Source organism: Rana temporaria, chromosome 8, assembly GCF_905171775.1.
Source record: "Rana temporaria chromosome 8, aRanTem1.1, whole genome shotgun sequence".
Taxonomy (NCBI): Eukaryota; Metazoa; Chordata; class Amphibia; order Anura; family Ranidae; genus Rana; species Rana temporaria.
The window spans coordinates 74,335,008-74,362,218 of NC_053496.1; the positions used below are offsets into that span (position 1 = coordinate 74,335,008).

Here is a 27,211-nt window from a genome sequence, read left to right on the forward strand (position 1 = left end):
AACGGGGCAGAGGGACTCCCTATAAGGGAGTGAGAGGATTAGCCCGCTCAACCAGCCCCATTAGTCCTTCGCCTCTCTTTTAGAGACCGCGTGGTCAAAGTGCGTGTGTTAACCCAATTTAGAGTGCGTGTGTAGGTGTGGTGTTTTTTTGTGGGAGGGGGGCGGGCGTACTAAGCACAGGCTTACCTTGCATAGCACACCCACCGGGAGCCGGGCTGAGACCACCAAACTCAATTCACATGAAGCCGAGACCGGGATCCGAACCTCTAGCTGCAGAGGTGAATGGCTTGTCAGCGCAGTGCCAATCGCGTTGAGCCACCGCAGCTCCCGTCCAGCTTCCATATTAGCGATCTTTGTAGATGCTTGGCAAAACCCATGCCTGCACAGATACTGGGAGCTCTAGTGCATGCGCAGATGTGCCGCAGGGCTCTCTCAGCTAAATGAGAACAATGGAAGTGCTCAAGTCCTTAAAAAAAATGTCCATTGCTAAGAGAGGGAGAGGAAGGGAGGACTATTTCACAGTTAGGGTGAAGGTCTGTTTTAACCGACAAAGAGTCGAACTTCAGCTTGTTTAATTAAGCTTTGACAAAAAAATTAAAATAAAATGGTTTCTGTGCAGAGTTTCAGTAAATCAACCCCATGCTGTCACTGTTACATTTAGCCTGAGCATCTAGACTCAATGACTTATGATCATGAAATGCTCATTTACATTTTTTGTAAAGATATGCAGAGTAGCGATTGACCTTTTTCACACTGGGCGGCGTTAGCAGTAAAGCGCCGCTAGTTTTAGCGGTGCTTTACTACTGTTATAGCGGTGCTTTTCAGTAGAGGAATCATTGAACTTGATTCCAAATCATGCTCAGAATCATTGAATGTCATTTTTCTCTGCTCGTCATAGTGTTGTACGTGACTGCGTTCTTGACGTACGGAATTGCTGACAACATTTGTGTGACCGTGTGTATGCAAGACAAGTTTGGGCAAACAATCGGAAAAAAATCCACGGTTTTGATGTCAGAATGTCCGATTATGTGTACGTGGAATTTTAACAAACTTTTTGGAAAATTACTACATTTTGGTGCTGTGAAGAGTTTTGTTTTGCCAGGCTCATTGCATACTTATTCTGAATGGGAGGGTCTGGTTTATTATTTATCAGCAAATTAATGTTTTGTTTTTCAATGATAAAGCTGTAGCATCTGCACCCCTTTGGAAAAAATTAACCCCTGGAGTATTTCACAAAAACTTGCATTTCTATTGCAGGGGGTGCCTAAAAATTGTCTTTCTATCTTAATGCAGACTTCTGGAAAATCTGTGCCAAACAAGCAGAAAATTACATTTTTGGAGGCGTTCTCTACACAAACTATGTACAGACTGCCTCCAAATACCCATATTGCATTATTGATGATTGGAAAGGAAAGCACATTTTCATAATACAATTACAACATGGCTTGCTTAGCATTTATAAATGCTGTATTACTTTTCTTGATATTTGCTATAATGTGCACCAACTACTGGCTCCAAATGGTAAATATCAAATATTCATATGCAATCTCTAAGCAATATTTACCTAGCCCTTAACATATCTTAAAAAATAAACAAAACACCATACATTCTTTAAAAAAAAAAAAAAATCACATAGCTTTGTGTACCCTTTTGTAATCCAGAAGCGCACAACTTACAGGGGAATCATAGTCTAATTGGGAACACTATGTGCTCTGGGATAACTTACCTAGTCCAGTAAGTCCTAAACCTGCTGTCAAGATATCCAGTCCATGGTAAGGCATTGGGCAAGATAAGGTAGACTGGCTTGTAATGGCCACACCACTGCTGTCAAGTCCAAGAAGACATTTTCTGGCTTCATACATATTCAAGGCATTTCGTTCCACACTTTTTACGATAACAGACTGCAAACCACAAACGAAAGAAAAAAAAAGTCCAGATTGAAGGTGCTATACATACATATAATAAACGTGTACCGTATGTATCGGCGTATAACATGGACAGGCGTATAACACGCACCCTAACTTTAAAAGGGAAGTTTCTGGAAAAAAACTTTCCACAGCCCCCTGCGTATTACACGCAGGCACAGTTTACCCTCTATTTTCAGGGGGGAAAAGTGAGTGTTATATGCCAATAAATATAGTATTTAAAAATAATTTTGAAAACTTAGAACCAATTATGATGGTATTCAAAAAAATATAAAAAATAGATAAAATGTAAATCGCACCACATACATGATTGAGAGTTCAGTTAATTATTATTGGTAACTTATAAAATGGTAAAGTGGGCAGTGCTACACACTACAGCTGTCAGACTGAATACGTGAACAACTTCCTTGATCTACCTTAAACTACAACACCTACAAGCATGCCAACACCACTTTTCCATACCAATACTCAATTTCCCACAACAGAACTGCACGTGGTCTTCACTGTCATCCCTATGCCTGAGTTAAGGTTACCATAAATCGATTCAACTAGTAGCAGGCCTATAAAGGACACCGGTCATGAGAAATTTGGCAGGAACCAAAGTGGAGCTTCGCTTCTGAAAATACTTGTTGTCCGTCATGGCACATGGTTGTTCTAGGTCAATTACTCTGAATTGTTAGCAACAGACACAGCTAGTCAACATACATTTTTAAAAAGTCAGCATTGGAGACAAACATATTTCTGTCAGGACAGGTACACTTTAACTTTATGTACTGTACCACCACAACCAGTTTAATAATTTTTGCCTTTTGTAATGAAAACCTCCCCCCCACAATCAAGAGTTCTCAAAGTAATACCTAGATGTTTGCAATGTGATGCTATCTTGTTAGGTGCAAACAAGAAAGTTAAATGTTCATATATAATAAAATTGCTAAAGTGCTAGTAATAAAGCATTGCTAGACAAAATTAATTTAGTCACTATGGCTGGTTCAGTGTTAAGCTAGAGTATCTGAAAACACATTAATCTTTTTGGGACATTTGTAAAAGAAAGCCATAACTACATTGGGAACCATAATATAGTAAGCCTCCATGTGCAGTTACCCTAGATGTATTCCCCTTGCTAGGATCCAGTAACTGGATATCTTTAATTTAACATGCAAAGTGAAATAGAATTTCAGACAGCATTTGTTTGGAAACTTACTTTACTTGGCTGTTTTGGCTTTGGTTTAATGCTGATAAAGACATCTAGTTGTTCCATGAGTTGAGTAATATATTGTGGTTCTACTTCAATTTCTTCCTTCATGTCAAACATCAGGACAAGTGGTAGACAACCCTGTGAGAAATGTCCAAAGATGACACAATATGACTCTACCCTCAATGAGATGGAAATAGTTATTAAACTACTCAAAATCTTGAAATACATTTTTAAAAAGAAAATACAGAATGTGCTTTGCTAGTGTTACTATACCACAGTTGATCATTCTAACGCATTTTAGTCAATGCTTACATCACTGGTAAAGCAGTCTTTGGATGAGGTTGTATTTGCAGGCAGACATTGCTGATCTAAATTGTAATAATGCTAGTTGCTTGACTGCCATGTTGGTCTAATGACATAAATTCAGGGCAAGTCTGCAAGTCTGATCTGCAGATCAGGAGTTTTGATGTTTTCCTGACTTTTCCAGCTGCATGTTTCTTCCAGGTCAATAACTAGCCAGAACACCAGTGTTTTTAGAAAAGCATTAGCAATGGCAGCATCCATTCTGAACCTCTATATGGGTTTACTTTAAATAACATGATTATGTAAAAATAGACAAGTGGTTGAAATCACTAAAGGTTAATGCGCTTTGCACACTATATATATCCCTCTACCATAGGTAGGTGCTAGGTAAGGTGATAGCTGCCAGGCAGGTAAATTTAGGCAGGCCTATGCTGCATGCTAGGCCCGCTTGTTTTTATCTGGGGGGCAGGGAGTGGTTAGTGTAGCAGTGGCTGTGACCACCTGTTTCCAGCAGTGCCATCAGCACAGAACTATTGAAAACCAGTGGGGTACAGGTACATTCTATCTACTGTCTGGAGAAGTTAGGCCTGGAGGGGTCTTCATGGAAGAATTGTGGGCAAAAAGCCATACATTCGACATAGCTTTGTTTCTAATCAACTCAACTATGAACAAAAACAGGAACTAGGTGGAGAAAAATGGCAGCAGGTGCTCTGGACTAATGCTCACAAATTGTAATATTTGGCTGTAGCAGGAAGCGATTTTTTTGCCAGAGAAGAGTACAATAATGAGTGTCTGCAGGCAATAGTGAAGCATGGTGGAGATTCCTTGCAAGATTGGAACTGCATTTCTAAAAATGGAGTTGGAGATTTGGTCAGGATCAATAGTGTCCTCTTTGCCAATGCAGGCAGATACTTATCCATTAATACCATACCAGAAAGGCAGGACAACAACCCAAAAAAATAGAGCCACTGTCATTAAGAACTATCTTCAGGGTAAAAAAACAAGTCATCCTGGAAGTGATGCTTACAGATCTGTGGTTAGCTCTCCAAGATGTTTTGAACAACCTACCTGCAGAGTTGCTTCAAAAAAACTGTATGCATGTGTACCTAAAGGAATTGAAGTGGTGTTGAAGACAAAGGGCGGTCACACAATATATTTATTTGATTTGGATTTCTCTTCTGTTCATTTACTTTCCATTTTGTTAAAATATATTATATATATATATATCATGTGTGTGTGGAAAAATAGTAGGTTACAAGTGCCATCTAGTGGAACATTATTATAGAACATAAAATGTACTCATAAAATGTTAAGTCCATTGAGCTAACCAAGCATAAATACCACACTAGAAACAAGGCAATAGATAATGGGTTGCTTAAAAAAGTATTTCACAAGGGCATACAATTTTAAAATACACACACTTTTTAATCATACATAGGTTTCCAGAATACCACATAATCCTGTGAAAATACATACCATGAGATACTGTCTGGCAAGACAAACTGACTCGATGGTGCCTTGGAGGTAGACTGTGGACTTCTTTAAAGGGTTATTTGGGTCTGGGAAGTGAATCTGAGCACCTGTTCTTTGCATAATGTGCTTGATGTTGCTTCCGTTGCGGCCCATCATGAAGAGGTGATGCTGAGCAGCAATATCCAGTTGTGTGCTAACAGGAATGGCATTTGCCAGGCTACCAGCAAGATGTTCCAAGAGCAGCGCTGTTCCTTCCTATGAAAAACAGAATAAATTATTAGACTATTATCTGTCAAACAGTTTAGCCCAGAAATACTATGCATTATAAAGTACTTCAGGAGTTGTTGTATACTATTGTTTGCTACTTTGTATTCTCCTTGAACGTGAAAAAAGCCAAGGGGGCATAATTTCGAATTCTCTTTATTTTTACGCACATCCTAGCTTACCTTGTCTTTATGCCAATGTTATGGATTTTACAAGTCAAGGTTTGGGAATAATATTTTTGGTGTCCCAGACCTAAGTATATCTGCTCTTTCACCTTACCTGCCAGCCATATAATCCAAGCACAAACCATATTGAATACAATAGTTTATCTCCTTACTTCATATCCTTTATCTGCTGTTTGAGGCTCTGGAATGCTCACAAGAAGATATGTAAATTGTATCCAGTTTTCCCAGTATTCCCTCCTAGCAATCCCATGTAGCTGTCCTCTAAAGCTGGCAATACACTGATCAAAATTTAGCAAGTCCAGCAAAGAGTGAACAAATTTTGATCAGCGGTGGCCTCTCATGCTTGATGAAGGCCAATTATTAATCGGTCGGTCGGTTTGCAGGCGCTATTTTTAGCGCAATAGCGCCTGCAAAACGCTCTAGTGTGAAAGGGGTCTTAAGTCCCTCTAAAAGTAATGCAAAAACACTTCTTTCCAAAAAAAAAATACAAAAGTATTGGCTTTGCCATTTTATTGATTAACCTGGTTTTCAAATTGCCATTCATTAAATTTAGCCCAGTTTGTGGACTGCCGACCTGAAATTTCAGTAGAAAGGGAAAAAACAAAAAAAACAAAGCAACAGGTAAAAAAAAAATATATATATATATGAAAAAACACCACATCACAGAAAGTGTTTTCAAGAATACATTTGTGAACATTTCTTTAAAAAACATTATTGAAGAAAATCACAGAAATATTTAAAGTCTATGTAAATACAATTAGTAATGTCCCAAGTATTAACATGGTAATGCAAACATTTCCTCTTTAAATCTGCAGCTTTTATTAAAATACTTGCTGGTGATCTTGCCATTTATTGTTCAGGGGCTTCTTGTTATTCTTGTATACGGGGACAACTCTGTCACTGTCTCCTATGTGTTCTGCATTTTTACCTTCCCACATGCTCCCCCAACTGAAACTACATGCAGCCATATCACCATTAGGAAATCAAACATGAGAAATGCTTTGCAGTAGGAGTGCATGTACACAGGCTGCAAAGAGCTTGCATTAGTTTAGCATCATGGAAATGCAACAAAGGATGAAACATTTTAAAAAAAGAAAATTCTCAAGCAAAACCACAAATCATGGCAATTGTTTAGAATATAGAGTGCTCTATCAAACTAAATGTCAGTCAGTTAAGGTTTATGCTCACTTTCAACTTTAGTCTACCATGGAATGTCTTTAAACAGATGATCAGCGGTCCTTTATTTACGCAGCTCCGTTCATAAATGGCACTGGATAAACAGAAATTGCTGTGTACCAAGCTGTATTACATCAATCACATGGTTATTATTTACAGGGTAGATTCCTCTCCCTCAACAGGGGAAAGATGTGAATAGAGAAAGTATTAATAGATCAGCTGCAGATCCATTCAGTTTCAGGGACCTTTTTTTACCCCTTCATGCCACCCTCCTCTCTTACACATATCTCTGTGACCTGTAAATTAACCCGTTTGCCTCCCTTATCTTGCACATTAGAACACAACCCCTTCAAGGGGCATTACGGGCTGGTACTTAAGTGGTTAAGAATTTCCCTCAAAACCTGTTTTTTGGGTGGTATTACTACAGGCTTGTTTTTAATCCTATAGTACATGAAATATTTTGACATGACATCTTAACCACTTAATCACCGCCCCATAGCCAAATTACGGCTACAAGGCGGTTCCTTAACTCTGGGAGGACGTCCATGGACGTCCTCCCAGAATCGCGCTCCCGCAGGCCCCCTGGGGCAGAGGACCTGGCGCATCACGGATCGCGGTATATTGCCGCTGATAGCGGCCGTTTACCACGTAATAGCTCCGTCCAATGACGAAGCGATCACATGTAAACAAACTGGCGTCATTTGACGGTTCCTCCCTCCTCTCTCTGTACCGATCGGTACAGTGTGAGAGGAGAGAGCGCGTGTCAGCAGCGCTGTGGGCTGGATCTGTGACTATTGCAGTCACAAATCCAGCCATCCGCGCAATACTCTGCAATACCCCCCCCCGCCCGCGCAATACTCTGCAATACCCCCCGCGCAATACTCTGCAATACCCCCCCGCGCAATACTCTGCAATACCCCCCCCGCGCAATACTCTGCAATACCCCCCCCGCGCAATACTCTGCAATACCCCCCCCCCCCCGCGCAATACTCTGCAATACCCCCCCCCCCCGCGCAATACTCTGCAATACCCCCCCCGCGCAATACTCTGCAATACCCCCACCCCCCCCCGCGCAATACTCTGCAATACCCCCACCCCCCCGCGCAATACTCTGCAATACCCCCACCCCCCCCGCGCAATACTCTGCAATACCCCCCCCCCGCGCAATACTCTGCAATACCCCCCCCCCGCGCAATACTCTGCAATACCCCCCCCCGCGCAATACTCCCCCCCCCCGCGCAATACTCTGCAATACCCCCCCCCGCGCAATACTCTGCAATACCCCCCCCCGCGCAATACTCTGCAATACCCCCCCCCCGCGCAATACTCTGCAATACCCCCCCGCGCAATACTCTGCAATACCCCCCCCCCCGCGCAATACTCTGCAATACCCCCCCCGCGCAATACTCTGCAATACCCCCCCCGCTGCGCAATACTCTGCAATACCCCCCCCGCTGCGCAATACTCTGCAATACCCCCCCCGCCGCGCAATACTCTGCAATACCCCCCCCGCCGCGCAATACTCTGCAATACCCCCCCCCCCCGCAATACTCTGCAATACCCCCCGCGCAATACTCTGCAATACCCCCCCCGCGCAATACTCTGCAATACCCCCCCCCGCCCAATACTCTGCAATACCCCCCCCCCGCGCAATTTTCAGATATTGGCACCATAGCTTGTGGACGCTATAACTTTCACAAAGACCAAATATTCACCAATTTGTACTTATTTTTTTACCAAAGATATGTAGCAGTATACATTTTGGCCCAAATTTATGAAGAAAAATTACAAATTTGCTAAATTTTATAACAGAAACAAAGAAATAATTTTTTTACAGAATTTTTTCTTTTATAGCGCAAAAAATAAAAAACCCAACTGTGATTAAATACCACCAAATAATAACTAGGGTCCATGAAACCTCAATAAATAATGATACTAGAGAACTAAACTACAAATGTTTGGTTAGATGGTATCTTACGCCGGATAAATTGCATACATTTTCAGGCTCTGCTTCACAGCAATGCTGGAGGGATTGCGGTGAAGTGGGCACTATGGCCCATGTTTGGTGGACATGCCCCAAAATAAAAACATACTGGAGGGAGATCAAAAAAAAAAAATCCAAGAAATTACAAATAATGTACTCCCGGACGATCCTTGGGTATGTGTTTTGCATGGATCACACACTCCAACAAAACAATATCTGGAGACTCTGATCCCGGAACTTTTGAATGCGGCAAAACATCAAATAGCGCGGAACTGGCGGAAAAAAAGAGAGCCCTTCATTGAGAGGGTGGTGTTGCAGAGTAGAAGAAATTTATAACTTAGAATCTTTAAGATTTAGAGACGAAGAGAAAGGGGAAGAGCGCATGGAAAAGGTTTAAACACACAATGAGTTTTGTTGACGCTATGGGTATTAATATTAATTTATAATGCATTGAAGAGAGGCTGGCGTTCTTGGAGTATACGGATTGAATAGGCATGCACGGGGGACGACTGGTGGGGGAGAGGTCGAGCGGGCGGAGGTGAGCCCAAACGGTCTCTCTCATGTAGTCCGGTGAGAGCTAGGGCGCAACGGATATGATGAAGAGAGGGGAGGGATTGCGTAATAATGGCATCTAAAAAGGTACTGAAATTAGGGAAAAAGAGAAACTGGCAGGGGTGGTTTGGGGAGGGGGAGGAAGGGGAGGGGATGAAAGGGTATTTTTTTTCACTCAGACTTGGAGTGTTTTGTTGTTCCTATGAAAATTAACACGAAAGATGAAAAGAAAGAAAAATATCTTAAATAGATAAAAAAAAAAAAAAAAAGCAATCAGAAATGTAATAAAAAAGATCGTGATCCACTAATGATGCGATGCCATAGAGGAGATGATATCGGCAAGTGAAGTACGGGCCAGGAGCGTGGTCCTCTCCTCGTCCAATAGATCCTTTTTTATCTTTGGTGGAGTCTGAAGTGGAAAGAAAAAAAAAGAAAAAAAAAATACCAAAAGAAAGCTCCGTCTGTGGGGAAAAAAAATGACAAAAATTTCATTTGGGTACAGTGTTGTATGTCTGAGTAATTGTCATTCAAAATGTGAGAGCACCGAAAGCTGAAAATTGGTCTGGTTATTAAGGGGGTTTAAGTGCCCAATGGTCAAATGGTTAAGGGTTGTTTACAGATATTTACAGTTTTAGGTCTTATTTCAAGTAGTAACACTTGCTGAATAAATAGGGAGGGAACTTTGCTTAAAAAATCACAAACATAATATTCCAAAAAAAACAAGGAGGCAGCTCAACATATTCATACAAATAGGAACTTCAACATCTGTTCCATTTTAGATAATTACATAGCTAAAGGCTGGGTTTGAAGTACTGAGTAAACTAGACAGTTTATACAGTATTTGTGTTTTTACATAATCCAAAGAACATAACTGATGTTATGTATTTATTGGATGAGAAGGCATTAGAGCCTTTGTATTACTATGTTAGCTGGAAGAAAAGTATATAACCTAAAGTGAAAAATCACTAGCGACCTCCCAGTCTTTGCGATGAAGGGTGAATTTGAGCAGGGGGGAAATGAGTGAAGGAATTTTGTTTTAAGTAGTGGATTTGTGCAGAACTGGAATGTATACAAGGTGCATTAGCTGAAAACAACTTCAGTCGGCATTTCACAAGCATCACACATTTTCCCTACAGGAATATAACAGGGAAAACTAATGGTGACACATGGGGAAGCTTTTAGAAGATTTTAGGGGCAGCAGTCATAACACTTTTTCATAGTTTTCTACATATGGTGTATTAAAACCAGATATTCCACGGTTATTCTAGCACAGGTTAAAAAAAAAAAAAGAAAAAAAAGAAAAAAAAAGTTTAGGTCTGATAGAAGACCATTGGCAAGCTCAGACGGCATCCCAGGCTCCCAAAATCCCAATTTTTGTCATTTATAATTTTTTAAAGTCCAAGAAAACCTCTAGAACTGCATTTTCTTTAAGAAGCAACTATTTGAGGTTGCAAAGACTTTGAGTCATGTATTAAGACAAGACGTAAAGGAACATTTATACACTATGGTTTGAATGTCTACCATCTACGCACAAATTATACAGTTTAATAAAATAAAGCTGGCCTCCCTCTATAAAAAAGGGACCCAATACCTAAAGACATGTGATAAAAAACTACAACTCAAGGAAATTGTTGCAATTTTTCAACATATTTCAAGAGGGAAACTGTAGATACAGATACATGTGATATTGCTTGAATATTTTTAACCTTTTCATTTAATAAAATAAATACATTTCATTGTGTACCAAAAAAACTAAAGTTAACCATTGGCAAAAAAAAACAACAACCTGGTATTGCCCCTTTTTGCAGAAAGTACCCCCCAGTCCAACACTGAGAAAAAGGCCCCCATGCCACTTAATCCCAAGTCCTCAGTAGGTAATTTAAGACACCAATACCACCTAAAAAATCTAGCGTTTATGGACCACCATGGGCAGTAAATATTTTTTTTTAAAAAGACACCAACTGCATGTGGCAGCAATGCTTCAAAATATAACCACCATCACAAGCGCCGGTTAATACCAGATGCCATCCTTTGCATCAAAAACATGTGGACAGTAAATTATATGGATTCCAATGGCATTTTTCTACCAAAAATCCTTAATCTGGAAACAAAACACCTCCCATTTTAACAAAGGCACCTATACTGGTCTTGCAAATTTGTGTAATTAAACATACATAATATAAGATCATAAATTCTAAACTTGGAGCTTGTGTAATCCAATAACAAACCCCTTAAGTGGTAAAGTAGAACATCCCTCAATATTTGCAACAGTATTTCATGGATTTCTTCTAAAAGCCAAAGATGTAGTCAGTGATGGCATTTAACCAATGTCAATACTTTCACATCAAAATAATTCCAAAAAGACTAAAAAAAAATATGCTGAGGTGTCATCAAAATTATGGCATAACATATGTGGTCCTTTTAAATCCCTTTATTGGCTCCATAGGTTTTGATCCAGTTTTAAGCTCACTCCTTTTGACTTCTAGGAATTTTCATTAAAGTCCTGCATGATGCATTTTGGAAAACACAAATAGAAGCAATTGGGAACCACATGTAAAACTCAGATACAATCCTGCTTATAGGCAAACAGTGCACCGTGTGCAAGTGCACAACTTCAAGATCCTTCAAGTTAATAGGAGTATGCTAAAGATCACTGAAATTCAATGTAGAAATTAATACAAGGATTTTAAATTTTAACCATAGATTTAAAAGCAATTTTGGGGTTTATGAGGAAAGAAATCTACATCAAAAAATAGAGTGGTTCTATGTGCCTTAAAATGTACATCCCAAAATCTTGGCCTAGATAGATTATATATATATATATATATATATATATATATATATATATATATATATATATATATATATATATATATATATATATATATATATATATATATATATATATATATAAAAGGAATGACAAAGATTTGAGATAATATCCCAATTAATTTCTATAACCTGCACTGGGAAAATTAATTTGGTTGTTATTGAAGACTTGTGCATTGTCCTTTCATATATTGGCCTGGACAGATCTGTGAAATTTGCTTTCATAGCAGCTTCACATTTATTTTGGAATGGCAATTCCCTGTACCAGCATGGTAAGATTACAAAAAAAAGAAAAATCAACCAAGAGGCACATTTTGAACTTTAATAAGTCCTTTGGCAAGAAATGTTCAAAACGTTTGAAAAAAAAAAAAAAGTCTGTAAAAGTTTTAGTGAATCAGCAATTTAAAATGACAATTTAGCATCTTTTGCGTGCCAAGAGATTAATTTCACTAAAAAACACCTGGTGCCCCCTATACAGTCTAAGAACTAAAGCTGGAATTTTGCAGTCAATGAATTATATTACATGAACTCTTATTATACTTTTCTGAAATTCTTCCTTTGGAATGAGCTGTTTTTAAAGTATTGTGATTGAAAATTGAACCTTACAGCAGACAGAGGACGGGAGTCACAGTACATCTTTATCATGCAAGTTTTTTTTATAAAAATGTTTCAAAGACCATTACCTTAACAGCACTGGTGTTATTCTGGGAGCCTCTCACAATAACAGTAGCACCATACATTCTGGACCTCTGCTTGAAAGAAACCGTTATGTTGTAGGTTTGGGAAATGTGCTGGATTGTGGGAGAATTTGGGTCTGGAATTGGCTGTAAAATACCAGCTATGGGCAACTCAAACATCAGAACCAAAGGTAGCAATTCCTGTAGGGAAAACAAAAAACATATGTATATAACAGAGTTAAAAGTAGAATATTGTCTTTTACAGAGAAAGAAATTGGCGAAGTAACACCAAACCTTCACAGATAAAGGAAATAAAACACTTTAAAAACATGGTTCAGGCTTTTAAAAACGCCACCCGCACACATGAAAGCTGTAGAATAGAATGAACTGTGACACGCACACACAGTGGAAAACATCTTGGCACACATCAAACACTTGCTGTCTGTATGCATAAATGGCATTGGCCCTCTGAATCAATTCTCCAAAATTTTCCATTCCCCATGAATAACCATATACCTATATTTTGTAAGACTGAATAAGTTCATTACACTCGATATCTTTTTCAAACAAGGTGCAAAAATGGGGAAAAAAGGTAGAAACCACTGCCTCAACATCGCAGGGGTTCAGATTTACCTTTCTGCAGAAAAAACTTTCCTGTAATCTTCCATTTTACTTTGTCAGCCAAAACCAAAAGAACAGAAATGCAGAAAACAGAACATCTAAAGACGTAAACTGGGTTTTAATGGAAGCTGTTAACTGTAAAAAGGTTAATAAACATTCCCCCACCATGGAATGCGAGGGCATACTTTGTGCAAAAAAAGGTTGCTCTGAGAATTTGTCAGACTGTGCCAAGATTTGTAGGTGGACAGGGATCATTGGAGGGTCAAGAACACTGAGGGAGTAAACATTTCCCAACAGAGAACGAGACAACTTTCAGTCTGCACCATATGCTTCTTCCCTGAGGAAGAGTTATTTTATCACCAGTAGTATCCTAAACAGTATCTCATAATTCCAAAGAGATTTTGACCCTCAAAGATCATGCAGAAAAATGCTTCAGGCACAAGGAGAACATGGCGTTTCAATTAATTTTTTATCTGAAGTCATAGAAGAAAGAAAATACTTTGCAATATACTTTTGAGTAGAACAGCCACCGAGAATTGTGCTGCAAGTTTGAAAATTACTTGCTAAGCTATTGCTAGACTTGCCAGGCCTAACAAGTTTGTTGAACAAAAGGGGAACATTTTGCTGTGGACCATAGTTCAGATGTGGTCCCCAACCCATAAGAAACAAGTGGGACGAAGTCCTGCAGTTAATTTGCATACGCAAAGCCAGAGAAAGCAGTAAAGACCAAACAAAACAAAGACTGATGGCATAGAGACTCCTCTAGCGATAACGTTTCCTACTTTCCGCTTCAATTGTTCTTCCAGTCCAAGCTTCTGGAAGTAATTAAGAAGCAACAGGTGGTACTAAAACAGTACCATTTCTGTTGTAAAGCCTGTAGCAGAAAATAAAGAGGGGCTCTTTCTTGTTGCCAAGCGCATAAAAAGTGTAAGCAAGACCAGAATAAAGGACAATTTTAACTCCCTACACAAAATGGTTGGTCAGCAAAAGTTACTATAGGAAATAACACATGTGTATCCCTTGTACCTAAACAGAGGAAACTTCAACCAAGATACTCAGCAGTGAGTTTTAGAGTCAGGAACTGCCTCCAACCTGGACCAATAACTCCACAAGAAATCCCCAGACATACTGGGCGGGAGTCCTGTGTCAACTAGGGTGTTACCGCTGACTGCAGGACTATCAAAGAGAGAGAACACTGGGAAAAGAAACTGGGAAATTGTACTCCTTAGAGAAGTGGAAAGACTTCCAGTATTTTCAATATCCGGCCTGAAACGACTAGCAGCAGTAGAACACTGCAGAAACCTACTGAATTGAATGGGCATCGCAGAGAGAAGTAGTTAAAAAATGACCTGGGAAAACGTACAAACGACTGAATAGAAAAACTTCTAGGTTTTTCAGTATCTGTCAAGAATCTACCAGCAGCTGAAAAGCCTTAGAATGAACAGTAAAACAGAGCTGAAGAAAACAGATCCACTGGCCTGCTGGCTGTGAACAAATGTATTCTGTGCTGGCTAACAGTTTTTGCCAGTGTGTAGTTCACCTGAAGGGGCAGCATAGCCTACAGGTTGAAGACTCCCTTTGTCCCTCACTGGCTGAGAAAGAATTAACATATCTTTCAATTAAAAATGTATTTCTATTTAACCTTGTATTAACAGCCATAAATAACTCATCAAGGTTTCTGCTTTTTTTAGGATTTCAATTTGTTTATTTTTTTACCATTATTATTATTAATTTTTTAGATGTTCATTCAATTGTTTTTCTCAGCATTGCATGACAAAGACGTTGTCATGCTTCCTACCAGAAAAATCATGTTTGACGCCACTTAAATTGAAACTATTACCAAAATGTGTTTTTAACAAGATAAAAAACCGCCAGAAGAAAGCCTTGTTTGCCACAAAAAAAAAAGTGTACGTATTACTTATGTTACCTTAAGGACAAAGCTATTACCGAACAGGCCTACTGTGGAAATGTAAAAATTGCTCGTCCATAAAGGGTATAGAGGGCACAAGAGTTAAAAGAAACTATCAGAGATGACCCCGTTTGTCCCACCATCATCACCTTATTTGTTCCAGAATTCACAGAATTTGCCTTGGTTCCATCTCAATGCAAAATGTATTTTAGGGATGTTATGGTTGATATTGACACTACAGAAAAGTGGCCTCTGCTAGCGGCATTTTGTTGGCTAGCAGCAAGAGTAAAATTCTTTATACAAATCAGCAAAAGTATAATTCACAACAAAAAGGCGTATGCCCTCCCTTATGGTGCAAGTAGTAATTTTCCTCTCTTCCAATTTTTTAACGATTGACTGAATGGCTTGTGTGGTGTAAAAGAGGTGTCCAAGGAATTTCAATGCAATATAAATGCCAGATCTAAAGAAAATAATCTTTCAGTGCTTCTGCTTGTGTGTACTTTAGCATTCATCACAAGATCAGTAATAAATGATAAATGGAAGAGCTGCTTGAAGAAAGGTGGTTTAGTCTGGGCTATAAAATCATAAAATGTCTCAAAATGTTGAAGAGTTAAAAACCACAAAGCAATAAAGGAAGTATGAAATATGTCACTAAAACATCCAAACCATTTTCACGGGAGTTTCTCCAAAACAGCACAATGGTATTCATCAAGCCAAAGAAACCAGAAGCCCAATCCGACATTGCAGAGCACTGGTACACGGAAACAAGCCTAAATCTTGGCTTGGTGGAATTTAATAAGTACTGTAAATCTCAGGAAAAACAACGTGTAATTTATCTGAAACTTAAAGAATTAAGGCCAACACTAATCATTTACTTTTTGGTAGATTGTACTACCACGTGTGCAGATTTATAACTACAGAGTCTTACTGCAAATATCTACTATACATATCCAGTTTTAATGGTGATCAGGACTTTAGGCATTGTGCAATATCTTGGATTTTTAAAGCCTCAGATAATGTTCTGGCAGTGTAGATGGTAAAACAGTTGTAACACAACTATGAATTTCCAATGGAGGATGAAAGCTCAGATGGTAGGTTGAAAAAATTGACAAATATTTTCCGATTTATTGTCAGGAAATGAATTCAGCATTAACACATGGACCCTATAGGCTGTAATAGCAGTCTTGCGATTATGGATGCTTATTGTGTGTGCATGTACATTGGGGTAATAAAAAGACCTTTACCCAATGTTCAGCTGCTGTTCTGGTCATGCTGGTCTAATTGAAAAACATTAACAGGGAAAGCAAGTCTGATTTAAAGTTAGAAAGGGGCAAAGATTAGCTAAGAAAATTTAAAGGGGTTGTAAACCCTTGTGTTTTTTCACCTTAATGCATCCTATGTGTCAAATTCAATGACGTGAGCGCCAGGGCCGAGTCATACATTCTGCAGCTATGGACGCCAAATGAATGACTCGGGAGCGCACCTGCAAGGTAACCCCCCCAGGAGAGCGCTTCTCCTAGGGGGTTATCTGGTGTGGGGAGGAGCCACGAGTGCCCTGAGGGACCCCAGAAGTTGCGGATCAGGGCCACACACTGCAAAATGAGTTGCACAAGTATGATGTATGTTTGTTGTTTTAAAAAAAGTCTTACAATCACTTTAATCTGAAAGTTTGCCAACACCAAGTGTTGGGAGGTTAGATATGAATAGGTTGTTATGTGCAAATACTCACATTAGGCCAGTCATACACGATTCAAACCATTATTGTGCAGGCTGAATGTACCAAGTTGATACATTTATCAATTTAGGTACAACCAACCTGTCGGAATTTCTTGCAATAATCACTGTCTTCTCTCAGCGAGAATGGGCTCCCCCCACCGGGAGAAGACAATAGCTCGGCAGGAGGGATTTGGGTCACTGTCTGCATCGATGGGGGAATCGTGCAAATTTCTATTTCTGCAACCCGTGGTGCAGGAAAAAAATTCCCACCATGAGTGCACTTATTGGATAGTAAAAATTGTTTCGATAACAGACTAGACCAGCAGCGGATGCGTTTAAATGCCACCAAACCCTTGCCAACACTTACCCGTATTCTTACTCTTGCAGATTCTACCCCAGCGGGTTGTCCTGCAATGGATACCTATATTAAAAAAATAAAAATAAAATCCCTCATTATCAACGCTCAACACAAAAATCAACACACACAACCATTATAACGCTCTCAACTTGTAAATTTAAACAAACAAGCACAACATATACTTTACAATATTTTTTTTCCCTATACCGTATATAAAAACTGAGTCAAAGCATTACACTGAGCTTTATTGTCCTACTATTCAATTTAGCAGGATATGTTCATCATAATTTAAGATCTAACATGAGATTAATAGCGAACAAATGAGGCATCAGTCTGTAATGATATACACAGACTAGATGGGAGGGAAACAGACACTTTTATGGGAGAGCAGTCATCAGAATGAAACCTTTGTGCAAAGGGTAAATATGGGAAAGGTCTGCCTTTTACTTGATATGTTTGTAGATTAAAATAGATACATGAAGGAATACAGAGTATATTCCTTAAAACATTAGCATAAATGGAACATCTCAGTGTGATTTCCAGAAGTTGCCAACACCCCTGGTAAGCAGGAAAATGTGGAGAGACCCCCTAAATGGGGCTTTAAAGGCAACAAAAATATGTAGTAGTCATAGTAGTCAAAAAATGAAGTATTTTAATATACAAAGTGAAAATTATACAAAATGAAAATTATACTTATAAATTGTTTAAAAACAGTACATGGATGGGTGTCATTGAAAAGTAACGTCCATGAAGACGTACACGGCCCTACGCGTTTCGGATTACCCTTCATCAGGGGCCGAAATGTGTGTAGTCAACATATATAGGAACCACTTTTCTAAAAAACAGAAAAAATACATATGTTACAAATGTTACAAAAATGAAAAATGGCAATAAATACATCAAAAGGTGCAGATAAAAACACATACCACTCACAGCGCTTAATCAACCCTGCGCATCCCAGAAAAAGGACACCACTGTCAGGACGCAGAAGATTCCTCTGGATGGAAAATAGGAGGAAGGAAGCCGGCGGTGCAGAATCGCATATAGCAAGATCTCAAGCCCTTATAGTCCCAAAGTGACATGTAATAATATACAAAACCTGTCCATAAATAAGGGACAGGATGAGTATGAATATAGTTAAATACCAAACCATTTACAAAAAGAAATATCTAAAATATATATAAATAACTGCATACCTGAGGTTTGCAGAAGTGTGTCAGTATTTTATTTGGCCAAAGGTGTCAGTAGAGAGCTAAGCAAAGCTCCAGCCTGTAAATACAATGGATGGCAGATAGGAACAGGCATTAAAATAGAAAAACAAAGCACAAATGAGGATTGAAGGCAAAAATGAATGGAGAGGTCCAGAGTAAAAGGTTGCTTACATGGGATGGACACTCAATATGGCCCAAGGACGTGCCGCTAGTACCACTGCCGTCCAGCAGTGTCTGACATTACTGGGCGGCTGAACGTTTTTATAGGGAAGCAGTAAGGCGGGCATTAGTATAGTGGGCGTGGTCCGAGGGATCAGGCAGGACATGATAGGCCAGCTGTAATGAGGGGATGGTGATAGACAGACGCAATTGCGTCATGACAAAGGGGCGTGGCCAGACGGAACGAAGAGACGCTGGTAACACAGCGCCGCCCAAAAGGGCGGAGTCACGACACATAATACGTCGCAGCATCGAGGAAAAGAAGGGGGCGTGGCCGAGCGGGGCAGAGAGACGCCGATCTTAAAAACGGAACCATAACAGCGCCGCCCTGAGGGGCGGAGTCACGGCGTGTGATACGTCGTAGTATCGAGGGAAGGCAGGAGAAAACTGCCAAGTGACATTTCTGTGTCGGGTTGTCACTTGGCAGTTTTCTCCTGCCTTCCCTCGATACTACGACGTATCACACGCCGTGACTCCGCCCCTCAGGGCGGCGCTGTTATGGTTCCGTTTTTAAGATCGGCGTCTCTCTGCCCCGCTCGGCCACGCCCCCTTCTTTTCCTCGATGCTGCGACGTATTATGTGTCGTGACTCCGCCCTTTTGGGCGGCGCTGTGTTACCAGCGTCTCTTCGTTCCGTCTGGCCACGCCCCTTTGTCATGACGCAATTGCGTCTGTCTATCACCATCCCCTCATTACAGCTGGCCTATCATGTCCTGCCTGATCCCTCGGACCACGCCCACTATACTAATGCCCGCCTTACTGCTTCCCTATAAAAACGTTCAGCCGCCCAGTAATGTCAGACACTGCTGGACGGCAGTGGTACTAGCGGCACGTCCTTGGGCCATATTGAGTGTCCATCCCATGTAAGCAACCTTTTACTCTGGACCTCTCCATTCATTTTTGCCTTCAATCCTCATTTGTGCTTTGTTTTTCTATTTTAATGCCTGTTCCTATCTGCCATCCATTGTATTTACAGGCTGGAGCTTTGCTTAGCTCTCTACTGACACCTTTGGCCAAATAAAATACTGACACACTTCTGCAAACCTCAGGTATGCAGTTATTTATATATATTTTAGATATTTCTTTTTGTAAATGGTTTGGTATTTAACTATATTCATACTCATCCTGTCCCTTATTTATGGACAGGTTTTGTATATTATTACATGTCACTTTGGGACTATAAGGGCTTGAGATCTTGCTATATGCGATTCTGCACCGCCGGCTTCCTTCCTCCTATTTTCCATCCAGAGGAATCTTCTGCGTCCTGACAGTGGTGTCCTTTTTCTGGGATGCGCAGGGTTGATTAAGCGCTGTGAGTGGTATGTGTTTTTATCTGCACCTTTTGATGTATTTATTGCCATTTTTCATTTTTGTAACATTTGTAACATATGTATTTTTTCTGTTTTTTAGAAAAGTGGTTCCTATATATGTTGACTACACACATTTCGGCCCCTGATGAAGGGTAATCCGAAACGCGTAGGGCCGTGTACGTCTTCATGGACGTTACTTTTCAATGACACCCATCCATGTACTGTTTTTAAACAATTTATAAGTATAATTTTCATTTTGTATAATTTTCACTTTGTATATTAAAATACTTCATTTTTTGACTACTATGACTACTACATATTTTTGTTGCCTTTAAAGCCCCATTTAGGGGGTCTCTCCACATTTTCCTTAAAACATTAATCTAATATTTTCTCCCTCTCCCTATGGCTGAAAACGAACAAATTTAACAAATACTGACTTTCCAGCCTTGTTTATTTTCCCATCTTAGATCTGTCTCTATAACAACTGGTGATTTCGATCATCACCTCCACACCTTGGGGGGTCCCATTCCATTGGACTCTGTACTGTACATAACCTAACCCCCTTTGCTTGGTAGATCTCAGAAATTGAGCTGACAAGGGGTCCGCAGTGTGTTTGTTAAAGCCAATAACTGGCCAACACTGCTGTATGGTATTTGCGTATGCCCCCCCCCCCCAATCATATTCATAAATATTGTATATGAGTTGGTTAAATTGTTACTATTCACGGTACTGCTTACAACCTTACTTTCCATCATTGTCGGTTTGGTAGGTCTTGGGAATTGAGTTGACATGAGTCTGCAGTGTTTGTACAAGCCAATCACTGACTGACACTACTGAACAACACTCACTGTCAATCTCTCCTCTGATCCCACCGACATATGTCTACTCAAGGTTCATTGAACTGTGAGAATATTTTAGGCAGATTATGACATAATATTGTGCAACTACCTCTGGGCTGGTATGTACATTTTTGGCTACATTGTTCTTAAAGTTTTAATTTGTATATCATCTGCCAATTATCTATTTGTATTTTACTAAATACTAATAAAGGAATTGTTTATTACTAGGTGAAGACTGCTCTCTGCCCTATCCTTTGTCTCAAATCTGAACTCTATGGGTCTCTCCCCTGCTTTTCATTTCTCCTCTTGCATATTTTTTTATTTATTTATTAAAATGTAATACGTTGTTGCTTTTTTTGTCATTCTGCGCTCACTGTTTGGCAAATGTTATAATTGTAGTTCCCTCGTTTCTTGTGCTGTTAAAAGGAAGCTGTCAAATGAAAAATATGCATATGTACAAATCGAAGGCCAGTCATCGCCTCTCCTATACATGACAGCTTAAAAAGTATGAACGCAGCCTGAACCGTTATAATAAAGACTAAATATTTAGATTCCTGAATACGCTATAAATTGATGAGTTATCTTTAAGGTTTATAGCCTTTAGCTGTAAAGTATATTCCAGTTAATATTGAATCTATGAAATAAAAAAATATTTCCAGTAAAAATTTGCTTATTTATGACGTCCCTTAGGAAACACAATGTAGCAGCAAATACAAAACATCAATCATGTTTAGTGACCTGAAAACATTGTATGGTCTGGTCTAATGTTGTCACCACTGACAAACTGTTTATCAATGCCAGATAAGAAACAAAACCTGTTTCAGTAAGGGAGCTGCTTATTGAGAACAGATTTGTAAGCAGACCACACCTCAGTCTGGGACAGTCTGTTTAGCTCAGGGGAAAAAAGTTGAACTTCTGCGCTTTTCTTAATTGGGAGTTAAAAAGTGTTATTTTGTCTGCAATCAGTGGGAACTTTTGTTTTATTTAATAACATTCAGCAGGCACAAAGAAGAGAAACCACCATTATCTCAACAAAACTAAACAGTGTCTCAAGCTGTGCTACACAGCCATTAATCTGTGGTTATGTATTCACGTTTGTGGGTTTAAAGCATGTTAAAACCAGAGTAGCACCAGAAGACTGCTGGCAAGACGATTAATTCAGAAACCACTACTCACAAAAAGTAGTAAAATCAATTATGCAATTTTTTTAGATGAGCTTTTTTTTTTAAATTGAAGCAAACCTGTTTATAGGAGGAACTAACCAGCAAGTAATTCCTCTCTTTGCATTTTCACATTGCCAGGTTGCTTGAGGAAATATCTGACATTTTTGTGTAAGGTGGGGGGGGGAGCAGAGATGCTCCTGCCCTTTGCAATGCAGTGCTCAGTACCACTAGCCATGATTAAGCACTATCACTTGTGGTTGGGTTGAGCATGCATTGGCCAGTTTCCAGTGCCTTTCATGTCACTGTTCCTACCCTTAGGGGAGATCAAGAACTTAAAGTGCATGCCCTAATGTGAACCTGTTACTATGCCAGTATAGAAAAAGCACAGGCTCAGTTAAAGCCCAAGTCTAGAAATCACAAAAAAAATATATATAACCTTGCAGTGGAGTGTGGATATCACTCTCCACTGTGCGTTACAAAGGTATTCCATACCGTGGCCTGCATCTTACAGGACAGTTGCAAAATGGCATGCCGCAGTATGGATCCTATGGGTTTCTACACAGTTCCACCCGTTTAACACAGCAGAGAGAACTCCACGTCTAGAGGGAGGCCAGTCACAAAACGGTCAAGTTATGCGACTGGGCTCTCCCATTTTTTTCCACCTTCATTCAATAGTACTCAGCTGGTTTCAGAAACCCAAAGTCAGAGGAGTGCTTGGCACATTCATAAAGCAAATTGCTATGCTTTATCACTGTCTTTTTTTGTACCGTTGATTATGCACCCATCATTACCATCTATCTACATGTAAAGATGCTACCAGAATGGTGCTTAGTCCATCAAGAATTTGTGTAGAGCAAGGGTGCTGAAAACTGTTCCGATATGTGCAGATACTTCTAGGTGATTACTAATCACAACTGTCAGCAGTGTTTTTTTTATAAAATTTACAGTCAGTCCTGAATATTAGATAAAATGCAAACATTTCTCAATTAAGAACTTTTGTATAGACATCATAAGACTTATACATTTGCAAATTCTATCTAAAAACACCACATCAGGCTAAATATTTTTTTAAACATTTTCTTATTTGTGACATATTAATAAAAGGAACATGAATAGGATTTCAAGGTTTTCCGGTACTAATGGTTGTTGAACAAGAATACAGAAGCATATACATCTTTACAAGTACCATGGATCCCATTATATTTTATTATTCTATTTTAGAAAAGTGATGGATGGGAAGATATCTACCAAAGAATGATGGGCATTACATGCCTGAAAGACAAAGTTGGCATCTGCACTTGACAAATTCCCCACTCCTCTAAGTGAGCAAATAAGGTAAGAAGAGCTAGTTGATATAGACTAGGGTAGGCCTAAACATCCCAATTTTCATCTGTGGGTTGGGATGCTATGCACTTTTAGCACAGGTATCCTAAGAAGCTCCCTTCCTGTAATGAGCTTTTGTGTAAAGTAATATACTTACCTGTATAACAGGTCTCCAAAAATATTTTTATGGATTTTTTAAAGCCATATTGAGTTTCATTCAAAATCCTTCCATTTCTGCAAGAATGGATAGCCTTATGAAATGGTTCTCTCTCTGCTAAAGGGTGTTTTATTGAAAGCTATGGAGTCCAGCCATGCATGTCTGAGGGATTGCAATGCTTGGCTAAAGAGACTCTGCAGCTCTTTAGCCACGCAAAAAATTATATATATTTAGCAAATAAATATATATTATTATATAACAAAAATATTACAGCTTGGGGAGAAGGGTGAACAAGGTGGGTGAACAAGGTAAGTGAACTAGAATTACCATTGGTTTAAATACAAGAAGGGGAATTTATTAATACTGGCAAAGACAAAAGCTTAGTAAAAGCTGTTCATTGCAGCCAATCAGTTTCCACCTTCAGCTTGTTAAGTTTTGAAAATGAAAGATGGCAGATAATTGCCATATACCGTTTCTCCAGATTCTGTCTGCTCCAGTTTTGGTAAATTCTATTACCCACAGCAGTCTGATTCTCAGAAGGCAATACCTGGATCTATTAGTAATTCTGAATGTATTGCTTAAGAGGAAATAGGTCTTAAATGTTACAATACCTAAAAACAAAACAATTACATTTTTATAAGGGCTATGTGGGAACGTTCCTCCCACACAATTATAGTAATAGTCGTGTACCTGGTTGCTTTTCTCAGCCTGATTATTCCTGTTGGAGTCCGGAAAATGGATGTGGCAACCAGTTTCTTCCATCACTTTCTTGATGTTGTTCCCTCCTTTACCAATGACATGCGAGTGCTCTGTGTGAGACACGTCCATCTTCAATGTGACACGGTTACTCTAGTGGAAAACAATTTCCTGACAATCAACCACAGTTTTACAGTACAATTTATCATATTTATTACATATTGTAAACAAATTTTATATAGCAGATGAAAGTAGTTCCGGTTAGAATTCTAAAATGGAAAACAAAAAGAAAACAAATCAGGTGGACAGTACTCAAAATATAGCAGTCACTCATGACCATGTTATTCATTGAAGACACGCTATATATGGCATCATTTAATATAATACGTATATAATTAATCAGATGTGACAAACCATCTACTAACATAATTTAGGCCGAGAATTCTGACGAAGGAGTAAACTCCATCCTTTCAAGCCTTTCCTACCACTAGGGAAGGCAATAATTGCATCTTGCAGGGGTGCCCTCTAGGCCAACATCTTCTTAGTCGTCTTAGTCCCCTTGCCTTAGTCTTCTGCTGGTAGCAATGGTAAACAGCATAGGGATACAAAAATACTAAAACCAAGGGAAGCTTTTATGGGGCATGTTGGCATTTTAGTTTGTCTGTTCCAGGACAAACATGAGCTCTGGGGATCATGGCTTTTGCTATATATAGCTATGGAACATGCAAATTGTATCATGAAACTTACAATAGTAGAGCCCCGCTTTAAATCCTAGTGAGGACATCATCTGCATGTTCTCCCTGTGCTTGCATGACTTTCCTCTGGGTATTCTGGTTTCTTCCCAAAATCCAAAGACATGCTGGTAGGTTAATTGGCTCCTGTCTAAACTGGTCCTAGCATTTGTATTCAAGATTGGGATATTAAAGTGTAAGCTACTTGAGAGCAGTGACTGATGTAAGAGTACTGGGTAAATTGTCAGCACTATATAAATACCTGTATTAAATAAATAAAAATAGCCAACTTGTCTCAGTCAACACCTTAAAATGTTTTTAAAAACACATACAAAATAAACGTATAATTAGGAGTTTATTGTATATACCACATACATGTTAATGTTATAAACCTTCAATTTAATAGTTTTGGTAAAGGATTTCTTGATTACTGAACAATAAGACACTGCGGTTACACAATACAGCGAGTTAAAGGTGTTGTAAAGGTTTGTTTTTTATTTTCTAAATAGGTTCCTTTAAGTTAGTGCATTGTTGGTTCACTTACCTTTTCCTTCTATTTCCCTTCGAAATGTTTGTTTTCTTTGTTTGAATTTCTCACTTCCTGTTTCTCATCAGTAAGCTTTCCACCATCATCCGGGCGGTGGAAAGTCATTTAGAACAGCTTACTGAATAGATTACTGAGGAGGAACAGGAATTGAAAAATTCAGACAAAGAAAACAAAGAAAAAAAAACATTTAGAAGGGAAATTGAAGGAAAAGGTAAGTGAACCAACAATGCACTAGCTTAAAGTAACAGTCTTGTGGGGTGAGTTTTTTATTTTGGTCTGTCTTTAAGTTTACGTTTTTAAACTGATAAACAAATATTTGCAAAGCAAAGATAGTATAAAAAATTATAAAAGGTTATTCTGTGAGAAATATTTTCAAATACACTAAGGGCTAGTTCACGCCACAAATTGCACAGGAATGGATTGTGTGTTCCTGTGCCATCTGAGTGCAGTGCAATTTTATCCCATTCATTTAAATGGGGGGGGGGGGGGGGTTCCTCAAGCTTACACTTTTGAGCTCTGAAAACAAAAAGGTACAGATCGAGAAACCGTTGTAATTTTTTTAAGAGAATAATAGATTAGAACAAACTCCAGGAGGCTACAATTATAATATTTAGTTTAGAAACGGAAACAGTTCTCAAATTATATGGAAAACCAAAGTATACATGCATTTTAACAAGCCTAGTTTGTATGGGACCAATAGTTTTTATTGTCAGAAGAGTGGGGTTTTGGCAAGGCTTGCCATTAGCACAGGAACAGGCAAGTATTGTATATAGAACAAAGTTCTTTCAGAGTTAAGTATTATGTTAGGATGAGTTAGTTCTAGGGTTAAGTTTGAATTTTAAGGGACAGTATTGGGGTCAGTTTGAGGGTAACACATAGGTTAGGTGTTTGAAGGGAGGCAAGGGTAAAGCAAACTTGTCTCTGCTGGGTAAAAGCAAAAAAAAAAAAAGGAGTTGCATGCATTGCAAAGTTCACACTAACCCATTCTCTGCAAGTATTGGATCCTATGTGTTAGTAAAACATCTACTCCTCCCACCAGCTTATTCTACTGGTAGTGATGCACAAGCCAACAGGTGAAACCACACAATGTAGTAGGGGAGCAGATATTTCACACATATGGAAAAGTGGAAAAATGCAGCAGCCAAGGAGAAGCATCGTGATGGCATTTCAAAACATGGGCCGCCAAAAAGGTCAGAGTCATAGTTACATGTGTAATATGCAACCACATACATAATTAAAATGCAACTTGAAACAAGGTCTGTAAATATAAAAATGATTAATACAGTACATGAATCAAAAATGTATGGATAGCTTTAAAAAAATATAATCTAGCTTTGAAAATTTAGTTTAAAAAGGTGTAGCGCTATAAAGTGGGGATAATAAAAATATATATATATATATATCTCAAATAGAGGTTTTCATGATGTAAAAATGCCAGATCGATCAGAACAAAATCGACCATTGAAGATATTGCATGTGATGGGATAGAGAGACCGTCACCAGCACCCAATATAACTCACCCTTACCGTCAGTGTATGGGATATACACAGTAGATATAAGAGATGGCGATATCCATGATTCCTCCTAATCACCAAACGGACCAATACACGCAAAATGGAGAAAAACTTCTTCCACTAACCCACCAGGTAAGCCCAAAACATATTGTCAGGAGAACTTGGCTACAGGTATGCTCCACAAAAGAAGCTTGATATCACATGCATAAAAGGGATGAAAAGAATACGCTCATTGCTACAAGTAAACTCACATGCAATACAGGCAAAATAATGCATCCAGCGCTTCCTACCAACAAGATGGTGGCCGCGTCTTAGTCCACACCAGTACGTCACGT

General features: G+C 39.1%; 1 protein-coding gene across 3 annotated transcripts in view; it reads right to left on the bottom strand.

The window, feature by feature from the left end:
• BICC1 (BicC family RNA binding protein 1) overlaps window positions 1-27,211 on the bottom strand; it is a 294,348-nt gene that overhangs the window by 35,807 nt on the left and 231,330 nt on the right. For all 3 annotated transcript variants that reach the window (XM_040362048.1, XM_040362049.1, XM_040362047.1), the window contains exons 5-10: window positions 24,079-24,237; window positions 17,177-17,230; window positions 12,570-12,764; window positions 4,900-5,151; window positions 3,127-3,258; window positions 1,727-1,901 (exon numbers count right to left, since the gene is read on the bottom strand). In XM_040362048.1, the coding sequence (XP_040217982.1) occupies window positions 1,727-1,901; window positions 3,127-3,258; window positions 4,900-5,151; window positions 12,570-12,764; window positions 17,177-17,230; window positions 24,079-24,237 (967 nt within the window). The remainder of the gene's footprint in view (window positions 1-1,726; window positions 1,902-3,126; window positions 3,259-4,899; window positions 5,152-12,569; window positions 12,765-17,176; window positions 17,231-24,078; window positions 24,238-27,211) is intronic.